The 14766-nt window shown below is 38.9% G+C and overlaps 1 protein-coding gene across 1 annotated transcript; it reads left to right on the plus strand.

Moving 5' to 3' along the window:
* Positions 1-446: 446 nt before the first annotated feature.
* Positions 447-8188, plus strand: LOC103873617 (putative NAC domain-containing protein 61). The gene is made up of 3 exons (XM_009152027.3): positions 447-4589; positions 5164-5450; positions 7625-8188. Exons 1-3 carry the CDS (start codon positions 4430-4432, stop codon positions 8021-8023), a joined length of 846 nt encoding a protein of 281 aa, XP_009150275.1. The 5' UTR covers positions 447-4429; the 3' UTR covers positions 8024-8188.
* Positions 8189-14766: the final 6578 nt, after the last annotated feature.

A 14766-nucleotide genomic window follows, 5' to 3' on the forward strand; every position in this document is an offset into this window, starting at 1 on the left:
CGGGCCGTTATCCGACTTAAGCGTTTTTACGATTTATCGAAAGAGCGCTTCCCAAACGACATCGATTCTGAAGAAGGTTCAAATTTCTCGTATAGTGGAGGCAGTCGAGGTGTTTAGTTAACCGTTTCCGTTTTATATGATCAATTCGAACTTCATACGAGACAACAAGTTATTCGGTTTTAAATCGTAAAGTTTCGATGGTGACTCTGATCGAGATGAAACAATAGCATGTTCAATCCAATCCCGAAGGAGGGAGCAATGAGGACGGGACTGTGACACCACAATCGTTCCAGCTCGGCCAACCGCCGAACTGGACTAGTCCAGCTCGGCGGATGGCCGAGCTGGTCGCGTGTTTGGTCCAGCTCGGCCATCCGCTGAACTGGACTGGTCCAGCTCGGCGGATGACCAAGCTTGTCGCGTGTTCGATCCAGCTCGGCCCTCCATGGAACTGGACTGGTCCAGCTCGGCGATCCGCCAACTTGGACTGGTCCGGCTCGACGGATGGCCGAGCTGATCATGTGTTCGCTCCAGTTCGGCAATCCGCCGAGCTGGACTGGTTCTGCTCGGTGGATGGCCGAGCTAGTCGTGTTGACGTTCCAGCTCGGCCATCCGCCGAGCTGGACTGGTTCAGCTCAGCGGATGGCTAAGCTGGTCACGTGGTCGATCCAGCTCGGCCATCCGCCGAGCTGGACTGGTTCAGCTCGGCGGATGGCCGAGCTGGTCGTTTGGTTGATCCAGCTCGGCCATCCGCCGAGCTGGACGGTGTACTCTGTCCACCCTTCGATAAAACGAGCATAACGTATGCTACATGATGCTGATTGTCTTCAGACCGGTGGCATTGGAAAGCTAACTCAAAGTTCTATCTTGTGTCAAAAGATGAGATCAATCAAACTAGGGAAGGTCTTCATCCATAGCTAAACATCTGAAGCGTCTGTGAAGTTATGCACCTGAAAAGGTCTGAACGAATGACTTGGATTGCTTGTTTGGTTTCATGATCCATTTCTCTAGAGTATTTTGCTCAGGAACTTTTGTCGAGAGTGTGTCGAGAAAGCTTTCATACAGAAATATAATTTTTGGACGTTTATTTCTAGATAACCGTTTTTGACACCAACAATGTTTGCTTCTTATTGTCGATAATATAATTCTAGAACATCGTACAACCTTTTCAATAAACATTATACAAAATTTATATTGCGAGAAATATTTTCCCGAGACTTTTAGACATTGATTCCGTCGTGACCTTTTTTGACCCCAACAGTTAGCCCCCCAGCTCGTTAGAATTGTGAGCTTTTAGTGTGAGGTTCTAGCGAGTGGCTTGGCAAGTTAGGCGGAATTTATGGTTGAAAAGTTCCGTCGTAAGTGGTCTTTTCGTTCTTCTGAGAGTGGAATGCGATAAGATTGGGGCTGCGCCTTATGACGGCTGCCTACGTATCCTTGTTGAAGGGATCAAGCCTTTCGTAGTTCGTCTTGGAGTTAAGATTCTTATGACCTATTTTCCAGCGAGACCTTTACGGTCTATAGTTTATATGTCGTGTAGAGGTTATCAGGCATGTTGCTGCCGATGGCATGTTATATGGGTGTAGAGGGAAGACTACGTGTTGTCATCTTATAATCTAACTCTGTGTGAACTGCTATATCCGTGATCTATTTTGAGAGTTTTCCGCAGTGCCAAAACTTGCGGGATTTCTGAAGACGCTCGAATATTAGCCAAGAGACAAATTTTGGGATCTCGTATCAGGGTGTTTGATATTATACCTAGAGATGTTAGAGACCAATGTGATGGGTCCAGGGCAAGACCTAGGTCTAATCACGGCTTTAGGGGGTGCGATGACTACTTCGACTTACGTTTCCCGTATCGTTTTTGACGTGATTCTGTCCCGCTTTAAAGGCTGCAATATGTTCTCGGCTTATGTGACTTGTATGGTAGGAATCGAGCATCTTTTCGAGGACAATTTTTAAGTCTCCCGGAAGTGGTGACCAAAATTTTGAATTTTTTTATATAGCACTATTACCCTTGTGTCGGGTGTTCGAGATCTATCTCTGCGAGATGACTTAGTCTGTTTAGGACGTTGAGAGTTTGTTGTGATCAGCAATAAACATATCGGTAGATATTACCGTTTTTGACTCTTCGCGAAGGATACGTGTTTGAGAAGATTTTAGTGAGTATGACTGCTTGTTCTTCCAAGAAGGTGTTTTTATCGAGGAAGGTATTTTTGTCGAAAAAACTTATTCTTCAAGCATTTGGACGTCTCGCGATACTGAAGGTTGGTTTTTCTTTTGCATGCCGCATTTTCGTGGTTGGAATGTTTGCGGGCTTGAAGATGTTTCGCGGTGTTGCAAGAGATCTTAACCCTACGTCGGAGAAACATTTTTGGTTTGTCTGCGGATGTTCGCAGCCAAAACTAATATTTCTGTTTGGGTGCTAATAGTTTAATTTGCGATCGAGGAATTAGGACTGAGGGGTCGCGTAAATTTGTCCATAGGAAGAAGCATTTTCTTTCATAGTGCTTTGTGAAGTGTTGGCCTTCCGAGATCTATTTCATGCAATTTTGAGAATGTTTCGTATAGCTCTAAGAGCTACAAATTTTTTCTTACATGCCGCATATTATGGATAAAACATAGCGGGCTTAAACTGAATTGTGGAATATCGAACTTCGTCGACTGTCGACAAGTTTAGGTTTTTCGTTAACTGTTTGGTTATTTGGAACTGAGTTTCGTAACAAAGAATTTAGCATATGATTTTCGACTGTGAGCTATACGATAATTATTCTCTTAATAGTCACACGACTTTTTTAGACAAATCGTAGATTGTCGTTTAGCTGTTAAGTGATGGAGCGATGGTTTCTCAAATAGTTTGGCTTGACGTGAAGGATGTGTTCACTCAGATAGCCAAAGAAGTTGTAGGTCAAGGATTAGACCATGGTACTTTCGTGTTAACATTGGGTCATGTTAGTTTATGATCGTCCTTAAAAGGGATGCCAAATTCTAGTTTGGACCTTTACTGGAAGGCGTAATTGACCGAGGGCGAAAGAACGCTTGTCGAGATTGATAGGCTAAGTTTGTCGGAGTTATCCGTGTTAAGATGGCCAATAGTCATAGAAAATGATTCTCCGCTTTAGGTTTCAATTATACGATGAATATTACGTATAATGCTCGACGTTTTAGGAGCAGGACGTTTCTTCTGCACGAAGTTTTCTGCAAAATTTTGTATCAGTAAAATATTATGTTGGAAACATAATATGCCGGAAGCATGATGGGAATTAAGTAGGACGGGAGGCAAGCACGGCGGGATCAAAGCACGGCGGGATCGAAGCACGACGGGAAAAACCCAAAATTGGACGAAACCATGATTTCGGTATTATAGAATTTCTCGAGGAAACCGAAGGCTCGGGAAATATTAAACCTCAATATTAAAATCAGTCTGGAGTTTATTAAAATTATTTAGAGCATCAAAACGGGAGCGAAAAAATATTTGGGATTGAACGCAGGTCGAAAATTTACCGGAAGAGTCGAATGTTTTTATTTTTTTAATTATTAGAACCTCATTGAGAATCCAAACGAGTTGTTCTAAGATCTTCTTGAATCCCCTATTTGCTTACCTTCAACATATATAAGAACGTGAACTGATAAATTGGTTATTGAACTATACACTATCTGACGTGTTCATGATAAAATGACAAAAACCGAGACACTGAGAAGTTGAAAAGTTACAGTGGCTAAAATTATTGCCAATCTCTCAATAATTTTAGTAAGGAATAGCTTCAGAGCATATAAATTGGATAATTCAAGTACTTAAAGCAATTTTGTGAAATTTTAAAAAGTTTGTTGAATTTATGTAAACTTTTAAGGTATTTAATTTATTTAAAAATTAGTATCCAAATAGATAACTCAAATACCCAGTACCTTTTTTATTCATGTCTTTCACCATATAAGAAAAAATCCCTAACAGTAGTTATATGAATGGACACAAAAAAAGGAAATGATACGGAAATTTCAAAATGGGTCCGGGACTCCTGGTCGGGATCCCGTCCCAGAATAATTAGGTATTTAGTCGGAAACTAGTAAGAAGAAACCTTGACTGATTCAATGATATGGTATGTGGCTTACAAAAAGCAGTCACTGTTCCATAAGAATTGACTAGCCTAGAATTGACATAAACGGTACCACAGAATGGGCCCGCGCTCAGTTCCCAAACAAAGTATGAAAAGACAAATAGTAATAAATGAAAGAAAAGCCTTTTTTCAAAAACAAAAATAAATAAATAAAGAAAACTAAAGTGGAAACGCGTAAAAAAATTTCCTATTTCACTCAGAAAACCCGATCTCTACTTCGAAATACTAGCACTTGCACCTATTTAAACTCATAGTGAGCCCATGAAGTTTTCACACAGAAGCCAAAGTTTTGTAAACATACACAAAAAGAAACTAAAATGGTCGAAGAGCTTCCTCCTGTAGGGTTTCGCTTCTATCCGACGGAAGTGGAGCTGATTTCGTTCTACTTAAGAATCCAGCTTGACGGAGGACATGCTACCATTTACAGCCTCATACCCATCCTGGATGTGTTTAACGTTGAGCCTACTCAGCTTCCAAGTACGTATGCAAACATCATTAGCTATATATGATCTTGATGATAATAATGAATCCTGGTCCGTAGTTTAACTTATATATGGCCAAAAGAGGATATTATACCGATACGTCTCATAGTAGAGTTTTACTTCTTTTTTTTGCATTTGTGATCATATTGTGATTGTATGCACAATATCTAGGGTTTAAATGTTTGTTTGCGTTTTTTTTTTGTTTAAAAATGTTTGTTTGCGTTTATGTGTTTTTTTTTTCTCTAAACATTTTATATGTAAAAAAGTTGTCAGAAAATCTCAAATCTATAGTTCCGCATTTTTATTTTCTATTAAATATTTAGGGATAGTGTAAACGCAAACGCCAAACATAAATTGTATGTTCCTATTTTCGTTTGTGTTTAGATTGTTTAACATGCTAAAGATATTGAGTTCACTTATAGAAAGTACTCACAAACGTGAATGCAAAAGAACAAAAAAAAAAAAAAATCTACATAACTAAATTGGTTTTAGTCTGACCGTAAACGGAAACACACATAAACTGAGGCCTAACGCTGGAGACTTGTGTTCTACTGGCTATTTATTTGTAGATCTTGCGGGAGAGAGGTGGCAAGGAGACAGAGAACAATGGCTTTTCTTCGTGCCAAGACAAGAGAGAGAAGCTAGAGGAGGTAGACCGAGCAGGACCACTAATTCAGGATACTGGAAAGCAACTGGTTCACCGGGGCCTGTGTTCTCACCGGATAATCGAGTGATCGGAGTTAAGAAGACGATGGTTTTTTACATGGGGAAAGCACCTAAGGGGAGAAAGACAAAGTGGAAGATGAATGAATATAAAGCAATAGACGAAACAGCCAGCGTATCTACCATCCCGAAGGTACGTAACCACTTGTAATTTGAACACATTTATCACATACGGTATTCCAAAATATACATATATAACTTATGTCTCACACCTTTAGGACAAACATATGAAGTGTATAACTAACCGAATAAGCTTTAAGAAAATTATTACAGCAGAAAAATATGAATACAAAAATATGAATGCAAACTACAATTTGGTTCTTTCCTGAGCTAAATAGTGATATGTTTTATACATATAATCCGTTTTAACTTGTTATAGTGTTTTCAGAAGTGATTCAAAGAAAAAGTGTGCGGTTGATTTTTTAAGAAAAAAATACATGTTTGTTATAGTATTTGACATTAATTATACAGTCTATGTTTGGCGTAAAGTGTGTTTACATCGTACATTCTTTTTCTATAAATTATAATATTATATTCATAGAATTTGTGATGCAATGCCTTTTGTGATTAGTGTTTAGGTCTAAAAGTCTTTCGAGATCCATGCGGTTATAAAAAAAAAATTGCCAAAACGAAGCAAATATTTAACATAGTTGTCCTTTTGGTATAATACGATCATTAAGTTATCCTTTTTGTATAATTTTTTCAAAATCCTAAAAATAACTTTTGATTCATCAAATTAATCAAATAAATACATTTTAAAAGTATTTAAACATTAAAACGAATTAAAATAAATAAATAAATAAATAAAAATATATACTTATATAATTTTAAGTCAACATTTTAGAATATATTAATAATATATTTAACGTTTTCTTATATTAATATGAAAAATTGATATAAGCAATTGAATTCAAAATAATTATATAAATAAGTACATTAATAAAAAGAAATGAATATGTTAATAAAAATCTAATTAACATAAAGATCACACAAAAAGTTTTTAATATATTTTTTTATAAATTGTAAATTTAAATTTGCAAACAGATATTTCCAAAATTTTGACTAAATTATTTAGTCAATATTCAACAATTTTTAGTGTATGTTAACTATTTTATAAATTATTTAAATATCTTAAATTTTTATTAAATATTTTAAATGTGTAATCATATTTGATAAATAATTTTATACTTTAAACAGTTATAATAAGTAACACTTATATACTAATATTTTTACGATACTTATATACTTAAATCCAACTATTAATTTTAATATATAATGTTAATTAAAAATAAAATATTCTCATGCATAGACAATAACATTTATATATTCCCGTGATATACACAACTGAATTTCAAATAATTCTATAAATAAATATATTAATAAAAATAAATATGCATATATAATTTTTGTTGATATATGTTTGTAAATATATAAAAAAGTTGGATATATATATGTACATATATATAAAAAATAAAAAATATATTTTTGTAACGTTTTAGGAAAGCACGGAGATTACAAATATATTTAGAATATTTTTGTGGCCAAATATACATGTTTTAGGAAGTTAGAATATTTTAAATATTTTTAGAATATTTTTCTAACTGAAATTTCCTAATTTTTTGCAAAAATCAGATTGTCTTATTCGTAGAACGAAAACAATAATTTCATAAGCAGATTCTACCTCATATAGCCGTCAGAGTAATGTCTATATTTCACATTCTGGGAGTAGTAGAATACGTAATAAAAGTAGAAGCTGCATTCGACAGAAAAGTAGTTTCTTTACAATTAGTAGAATTCACATTCTCCCTATTTAGAATTTTAAGTAAAAGTAGATTGTTCATTTAAAAATAGTAGACTAACTTGTTTAGTCTAGAATTCACTTTCACCTAACTCATTTTCCGTAGAAGATGAATTCTACTTTTTAGTAGAACGTAATTTTAAAAAATTTAATTTATCAAGTTTTTCAACCAAAAAAATGAGTTTGTACATATTGGTGTTTTATCAATTGTTTCTATTTTTACAAATTTTTTTATTTATAAAACTATTTATTTCATTAATTTTTTTGAATTGAAAAGGGCAAAAGAGAGAAAAAGTGGACAAAAAAGTTTTTATACTAAAGGGACAACCATGCTGAATTTTTATTATGTTTTGGCAATTTTCCCAAAAAAGAATTACATTCATAGAATTTTACCCTAAGGTTAATCGCTAGTATCTAAAATGCTGCACACTTACGAAAAAGAAAAGTCGATTTTTTTCATGAGAAAAGGTTTTACGTGATTCTTTTTTGTTCTTTTTTATTCAAACTAGTTGAGGCACGAATTCAGTGTCTGTCGAATCTACTTAAAATCTGGAAGCTCGAGAGCTTTTGATAGACGTCCAACGGAAGGTTCTGGGACAGAGACAAAGCTTCCTAGCAATGGAATTGAGACATCATCTCACAACGCAAGACCAATTTCAATAGAAACTACACAAAGCAACTCAGAGATGATTGCTGGGATATCAAAACTCCTAGAGAGAAAGCTTCCTAACAATAGAGCTGAGAGATCATCATGTGCCACAATATCAACCTCATCGGAAACTTCATATTCAGGGGGTGAAGACCAAGTTCAGTTACCCGTGAATGTTACTACTACGCAAAGAATTTCAGATATGATTGATGGGCTATCACAACCATTTTGGGAATGGGAACAACTAAATTGGTCATAAACCTGTTAAATTGCCTCTTTACTATTATTCTCTGATCTCATTTTTTTTAATTGACATAATTTCTAAAGTTTTCATATATGCATCCCTTTTTGTGCTAAACAATCTTGGGCTTCTTTCAAAAATAATTCAAAACTTGTGGTTAAACAAAAAAGTAACCTTACTTAACCTTACTTTTTTGAATTTTTATTTGCTCAATTCACCTTAAAAGTTCAAGTTATTTACAAAAATACCATTTTTTTAAAAAAATAATTACTTTACTCAATCATTTTCATCTTTCTCTTTTATTTACAACATTGTCATTGTCATCAATACACCAACTACCATGAACAACCAATTTCAAAATATACATCTAAAATCGACATCTACATCTTCGTATCCTCATTTCTTACACAGACAAACAATTTCTCTTTCACTTTCGCTCTCATTTCATTCCAAAATCTCAACTATTTGATTTCAAATTTATAAGCTTATTGGAGTTACTCAAGTTCATGATTCTTGATTAAGAATTAGTGGGTAAATTTCATAAAGAATTTATATGTGTTTGTAGAAACTAAACATGTCACCGGTCTCTAAGAATGATATTTGAAAATTCCAAATCCATTTCACGAAGAAGACTAGAAGTCTTCTTAGTCAATGCATAGGTTAGTTTTAAAATGGACTATTTTGTATTTTTTCATAGATGACTTCTCTAAAAGTCATATGCATTTTCTTTGTAACATGAAGAAATCGAGTAGATATCTCGAGAAGTCTTTTCTGATAAGTAGCTTAGTTTGGCAATTGATCGATGTCAGAAATTTTCTTTTTCCAAAGAAGACTTCAATACTTTTGGAGAAATCTTCTTACAGTCACATAAATCTCTCTGAAGTCCAACAATAAGTCTGTGTAAGTTAGTTTTGCAATTGACAATAATAAGTAATAAAACATTTATTATTAAATTTAAAGAATTAGAAGACTTCTCAAGAAGTCTTCTTTAATTTTGTTTAAATATTCTGGTCAAAACTTTGGTTTTAAAAGAAAACTTATATAGAAGTCTTCCCATAGAAGACATTTCTATATAAGTATTTTCTTATAAAGTCAAACATAGTCAATTGCAATACTAATCTACGCAAACTTTTTGCAACACTTTGGTGACTTCACGTAAGAAGATTTTTTAGAAGTCATATATTGGAAGATCTTGCAAGGAAAAGTCAAATTTCAACAAAATTTCAATCAATTGCAAAACTAACATAATTATCAGATAAGACTTTTCAATTAAAAAGAGAAAAAATACGGTTAATTTATAATAAATAAGTGATATATTTATTGATATGTGGAAGAAATGTCGAACCACTACAAAAATGACAAACTTCAAGAACTACTTACTGTTTATACATTTTCTTCACAAAATTGTATTACTTCACTAGTAAAAATCTTACGCATAGTCACGACACAGCCACTTACAAACCATGGCAATGTAAGCCAAAAACCGTGGCTTTTTGATAAGAAGCCACGATTCTATGTCTGAGAAAATACCATGGCTATAGCTTTGTGGGAAAGAAAAACCATGGCTTTGCATGGCTTTTTAGCCACGTTTTAACCACTATCGTTTCGTGGCTATTTTAGCCACGGTTTGATATTTTTATCGTGGGTAGACTCAGCCACGATAAAAGGCACTATTTTTTGCATGGCATTCTTTAGCCACGGTACGGGTTAGTGTAGTGGCTACTTTAGCCACAGTATTGTCATGGCTTGTCTTAACCTTGTTTTCTAGTGGCTAATGCTCTAGCCATTATTTTTTCTTAAATTGTTTTCATTCTGATTGCCAATAAAACTAAATCAGTTACTAATTCAATCCTAAAACACAATTTAAAACATAACAGAAATGATATTAATAAAGAGTTGGTTTACAAAAGCTAAACATAAGAAAATTAATATCAAACAAGAGGATTCAGTCTTAAGAACAAAAGGAAGAGAGTTTTAAGGATGGTACATAAGTCAAAAGATGCTAAACATGCTGTGGGAACCGAAATTCGCACTGTCGATTTCCGTTTAAATAAGGAAACTAGGAAAACCCTAATTTCCCAGAGGACCCGGATATCTGCTAATTACCACACGTCAAGCAATCAGAACACGAGAATAACAGCGATAAAAATAAGAACTCGAAAAAAAGAGCAAAGAAGATCTTATTCCGAATCTGCGTATGAGCGTTTACAACAAGGTATAAGCCTGAGCTCGAGAGCTGTCGGCGAGATTCCTAGTTCTAGCAATCCTAAGATAGCTAAACCTAATTGAGTCGCAGCTCGAAATAACAAAAACGGAAAATTGCCTAAATTGCTCTAAGTGCTAAGTTTGCTCTGAAAAAGTTCTCCCTTATGCTCCTCGCCTAGGACTCCTTATATACTAGCTCCAAGGTCGGTTTACATTTTTACTCTTCTGCCCTTAAGCCGTCATAGCGTAAAAATGGAGATATTCCATTTTCCCGATCTTCACAATTATCTTCAAAACTTCCGTATTTATCCGCGGAAACTTGACATTTATCCTTCCTTGTGGGCCAAGCGTAAACCGTGCTGCGGTTTACGGGCTTTGGGTTAGAAAATCGTAGGATGGGCCTCGAGTCGTGTTTTAGGTCCCTTTGGGCCGTCTTTCGACTCGAGACGTTTACTACGAATTTTCCGCGGTTTCTCATCCGCGAAGTTTGATCGATGAGTTGGAATAGCGGAAAACGTGGACTGAGCTTGCTACGGTCTTCGGGAGATAGCGTTCGAAGATTTGACGAGAATGCATGGATTGATGTCTGTCGATGTCCGGAAGAGTTCAATCGCTACACAGCGACCGAAATTCGGCTCGAGCCCGGTCGCTACGTAGCGACCGAGCTTCGGCTTGAGCTCGTAGCGACCGAGCTTCGGCTTGAGCTCGGTCGCTACGTAGCGACCGAGCGGGACGATCGCTCGGTTGCTACGTAGCGACCGAGCGGGATGAACGCTCGGTCGCTACGTAGCGACCGAGCTTTGGCTCGAGCTCGGTCGCTACGTAGCGACCGAGCGGGACGATCGCTCGGTCGCTACGTAGCGACCAAGCTTGGCCGAGCTCTTTCGCTACGTAGCGACCGAGCGGGACGATCGCTCGGTCGCTACGTAGCGACCGAGCTTTGGATCGAGCTCGGTCGCTATGTAGCGACCGAGCGGGACGATCGCTCGGTCGCTACGTAGCGACCAAGCTTTGGCTCGAGCTCGGTCGCTACGTAGCGACCGAACGGGACGGACGCTCGGTCGCTACGTAGCGACCAAGCTTGGCTCGAGTTTGGTTGCTGTATAGCGACCGGACGGCGTGTATGCGTGGTGATCGAGCTTGGTTTGTTCGGTTTGAACCTCAAAGGATACTTCTTCGTAAAAACTCCGTATTGGTTATATTTTACGAAATTTACGAAAGTTGTATCCTTCTTTTTACTATCTCTTTCGGAAATACGATCTCCGAGGATTTTCGGGTGGTAATTCCGTCGCGACCGTTTTTGACCCCAACAGTTAGCCCCCCAGCCCGTTAGGATCATGCACCGCAGGATCCTAGCGTGCGGTTAGGCATATTTGGTAAGTTAGGCGTAATGGATGGAATTAATATCCGAAAGTCCGAGCTTGAATAGTAAATCCTCATGCCTATAAGAAGGGAGGTAACTTGGTTCACAATTTTTTCACTTTCTTGTCTAAGATCTTTCTTAAGAAAAACTTCTTTTCTCTCCACCTTTTTCCTCTATTTTCTCAAGAGAAGTGTAAAGATGTCGAGCAAGAAAAATGTTGCGAAAAAAGGATCTTCGTCCGCGAGTGCTTATGAAGAGCTCATTGTTCCGAAGATGGAGTTCGTGCCTCACTCGGTACATCCTGCCGAGAACGAGGCATGGTGGGTTGCTCATTATGGCTCGTTGACCCCTCCCAAGGAGAAGTCGTTCCCGGTTCTGATCCATCGTGGAGTCGAGAAAGGGGATGCAAGCAGGAGTACCGACGAGTTTCTCGCGATCATGCGATCGTTCTACCATATCCCGGATGCTGTGGAGTTCCGGGTTCCCCGCCGCGGGGAATGTGCTAACAGCCCCCCCGGAGTGTTACTTCACTTGCTACGAGGCGTTCGTAGTGCGTTGTCGCCTATGGTTCCCAATACCCGAAATTCTCGTCCGAGTGTTGGACCGTTTCGAAGTTGCGATAAGCCAGTTGACTCCCCTCGCCATTCAGCATCTCATTGGGATCCTGATCCTAAGCTACGAGCATGGCCTTTCCCTTTCCGTAGATCATTATGAAGCGCTTTTGAGGATTCAACTTGTCACGGATACGGATAAGCATAGGTTGGTCCCTCGGAAATTTATGTCAGCGGTTAAGAAGTTCATTTCGAACTTTAACTCGTGGAAGAAGTTTTTCTTCTTTGTCCGTTTAGACGCTGCGTCTGTCGAAGAGAGTTGCATTCCACTGTTCCGGAGGTTACCGAATGATCGTCCTTTCATCAATCCTCTTGCTCCGTTCCCTGAGGACATCATTGTGGTGAGGGATCTTCTCAGGAATGGTCCCTTCTTCTGGACTTCTTTTACGCCGAAGAGGGTTCGGAAGGCGCTAAGATTCGTGCAACCCGGTCCTGCTTTGGCTGCGGACACGGGAAGCGACTCCGAACCTGATGACCAGAATCCCGTCGAAGCTCCAAGAGCTGTGCCGGAGTCGAGCTCTTGGAAGGGAAAAGATGTCGATCTTGGCGACATAGAATTTTCGATGGATGACTCTATGCTTCCAGGATGGATCCGAACCTTGCTTACGGCGATGGGAGTGGTTCGAGCGAGGTCCCTATTCCGGATTTTGATGATTTCTTTGCTGATCTGCCACCAGGTTTCGATGCTCCTCCTCCTACGAAGGAATCGGCGAGGCCGAGAGTTGTTGCGGAAGGATCTCGCATCATCAATGCGGTTAGTTTTTTTTTTTTTAGAATTTTTTTGGCGATTGTCCCATGTATGTTTATAACACATCAATCGGTTTTGCAGGGCCTGAGCTTGCTGGGCTCGGTCATTGAGGCGGGTCATAGAGAAGCCAGGGTTTACCGCTTCAAAGGGGAGAAAGCGGAGCGGGATCTTGCCCGCGTGCAAGGCGAGATGTTGGAGCGAGAGGCGCAACTTACTCGTGATCATGCGCGGGCTATCTGCAAAGCGGAAAGGAAGGGAAAAAGAGAAATTGTCGAGGTGATGAAGACTCGTGCCTCTCAATTCCAGGTTGAGTATGGGAACCTCAAGAATGCCTTTTCCTCGGTGGGTGACCTTCGTGAGTGCCGCGGTTCGGTTGGAAGTCTTTGGAGGACGCAAGCCGATGACTACGTGTTCGAGGACGAAATGAGCTTGATGAAGAGTGGGATGAATGATCATGCCCACGCTGAGGCACTTATACCTCCGATCGACGAGCGGATTCAAGGGTTCTGGGATTCCATCCCGGTTTCCCCTGATACCGAGGAGGTTTCGACCGGGTTTCCCGATGGTGGCGAGGAAGTGGATCGTCCCGCGGATGCGTTCGGTGCTTCGTTGTCCGGGGACTTTGACTTTGGATTATGAGCGGTGGAGTAGTTTATCGAAAGAAATATGTTTGTCTTTCTGTTTTATCTGTTTTCGGCCGAGTGTGGCCTTTTGAATTAGGATTTTGCTTAGGCCTAGATGGCCGTATTTGTATTTACCGGGACTGGCCGTTGGTGGCTTTGAATCCCTTGCCGCCTTACGCGGTTTATTTATATGATGAATGTTTCGTTTCGAGTTTTCCTGAGTAAGGTCGAAGTAAATACGAGTTGTCATCTCGTATCTAGTTCTGTTTAGACGTTCAATCTGTTGGTTCGTTCGTGATTTTCGCAAAAATTTACTTATTTTTACGATTTTCGAGAACATTGAGATACGAACGGAGAGACATGGTTTAGGATCTCGTATCTTTTAGATATCATGCTTTGAGATGTTTGAGACCAGAGCGTTGGGTTTAGGGCAAGACCTAGGTTTACTTTCGGTTAAGGTTTGTGCGGTGACTAGCCGGCTATCGTTTTTCCTGTTGCGATTTCTTCCTGACTCGTACCGATTTAAAGTCCGCGATAGGTTCTCGGCTTATATGACTTGTATGGTACGAATCGAGCATCTTCTCAGAGTTAACTTGAAGTGCTAAACCAAAATTTCGGATTTTTGTTGTAGCGCGCTTTTGTCCTTGTGCTGGACGTTTTAAAGATCAAAAGAGTGATCGAATTGCGTTTGTTTAAGACGGCTAGCGTGTTCGTCGGGGCCAATCGACGAACGGGGTGTAAGTTTTTGGTGGTCGCGTTCGGACAATTTGTTAATATTATCCTCGAATTTTAACTTTTTGCAACGTCTCGCAGTTATTTCGAGGATTGTACATGTACTTTTGGGCCGGAAGGGGCCGCAGATAAGAGTCTTAACGTTTTCAGGCGTGTCCTGAAAGTTTCTTTTTTGTTTTACTGAAGCGTAAACGTTTTCGATAAAAAGGACAACGTATATTGTAGTAAAAGTTTTTGAAGTTTCTAAAAACTCGATTACAATAACGAAGATTTTTCTAAGTGGGAGTATACGAGTATACGCACCCACTCCCCCTCCCCCTTTTTAGAGAGGGGGATAGCTGAATTCGTCTTTTGACGAACTGCCTACGTACCCCTTTCGAGGATCAAGCCATCTCGTAGTTCTGTTTCATGCCGCGAGTGTTCTTACTCGGCGGTAGATGTCGCGATGTCCGCCTTGACCGTGTCGATCGTGGCTGGGT

Source organism: Brassica rapa, chromosome A06, assembly GCF_000309985.2.
Source record: "Brassica rapa cultivar Chiifu-401-42 chromosome A06, CAAS_Brap_v3.01, whole genome shotgun sequence".
NCBI classification, from domain to species: domain Eukaryota; kingdom Viridiplantae; phylum Streptophyta; class Magnoliopsida; order Brassicales; family Brassicaceae; genus Brassica; species Brassica rapa.

Excerpts from the sequence above, each read along its gene's own strand:
- LOC103873617 (XM_009152027.3), top strand. The coding sequence starts at position 4,430 with ATGGTCGAAGAGCTTCCTCCTGTAGGGTTTCGCTTCTATCCGACGGAA. Across the intron at positions 4,590-5,163 it reads TGAGCCTACTCAGCTTCCAA|ATCTTGCGGGAGAGAGGTGG; the intron begins GTACGTATGCAA and ends ATTTATTTGTAG. Across the intron at positions 5,451-7,624 it reads GCGTATCTACCATCCCGAAG|TTGAGGCACGAATTCAGTGT; the intron begins GTACGTAACCAC and ends TATTCAAACTAG.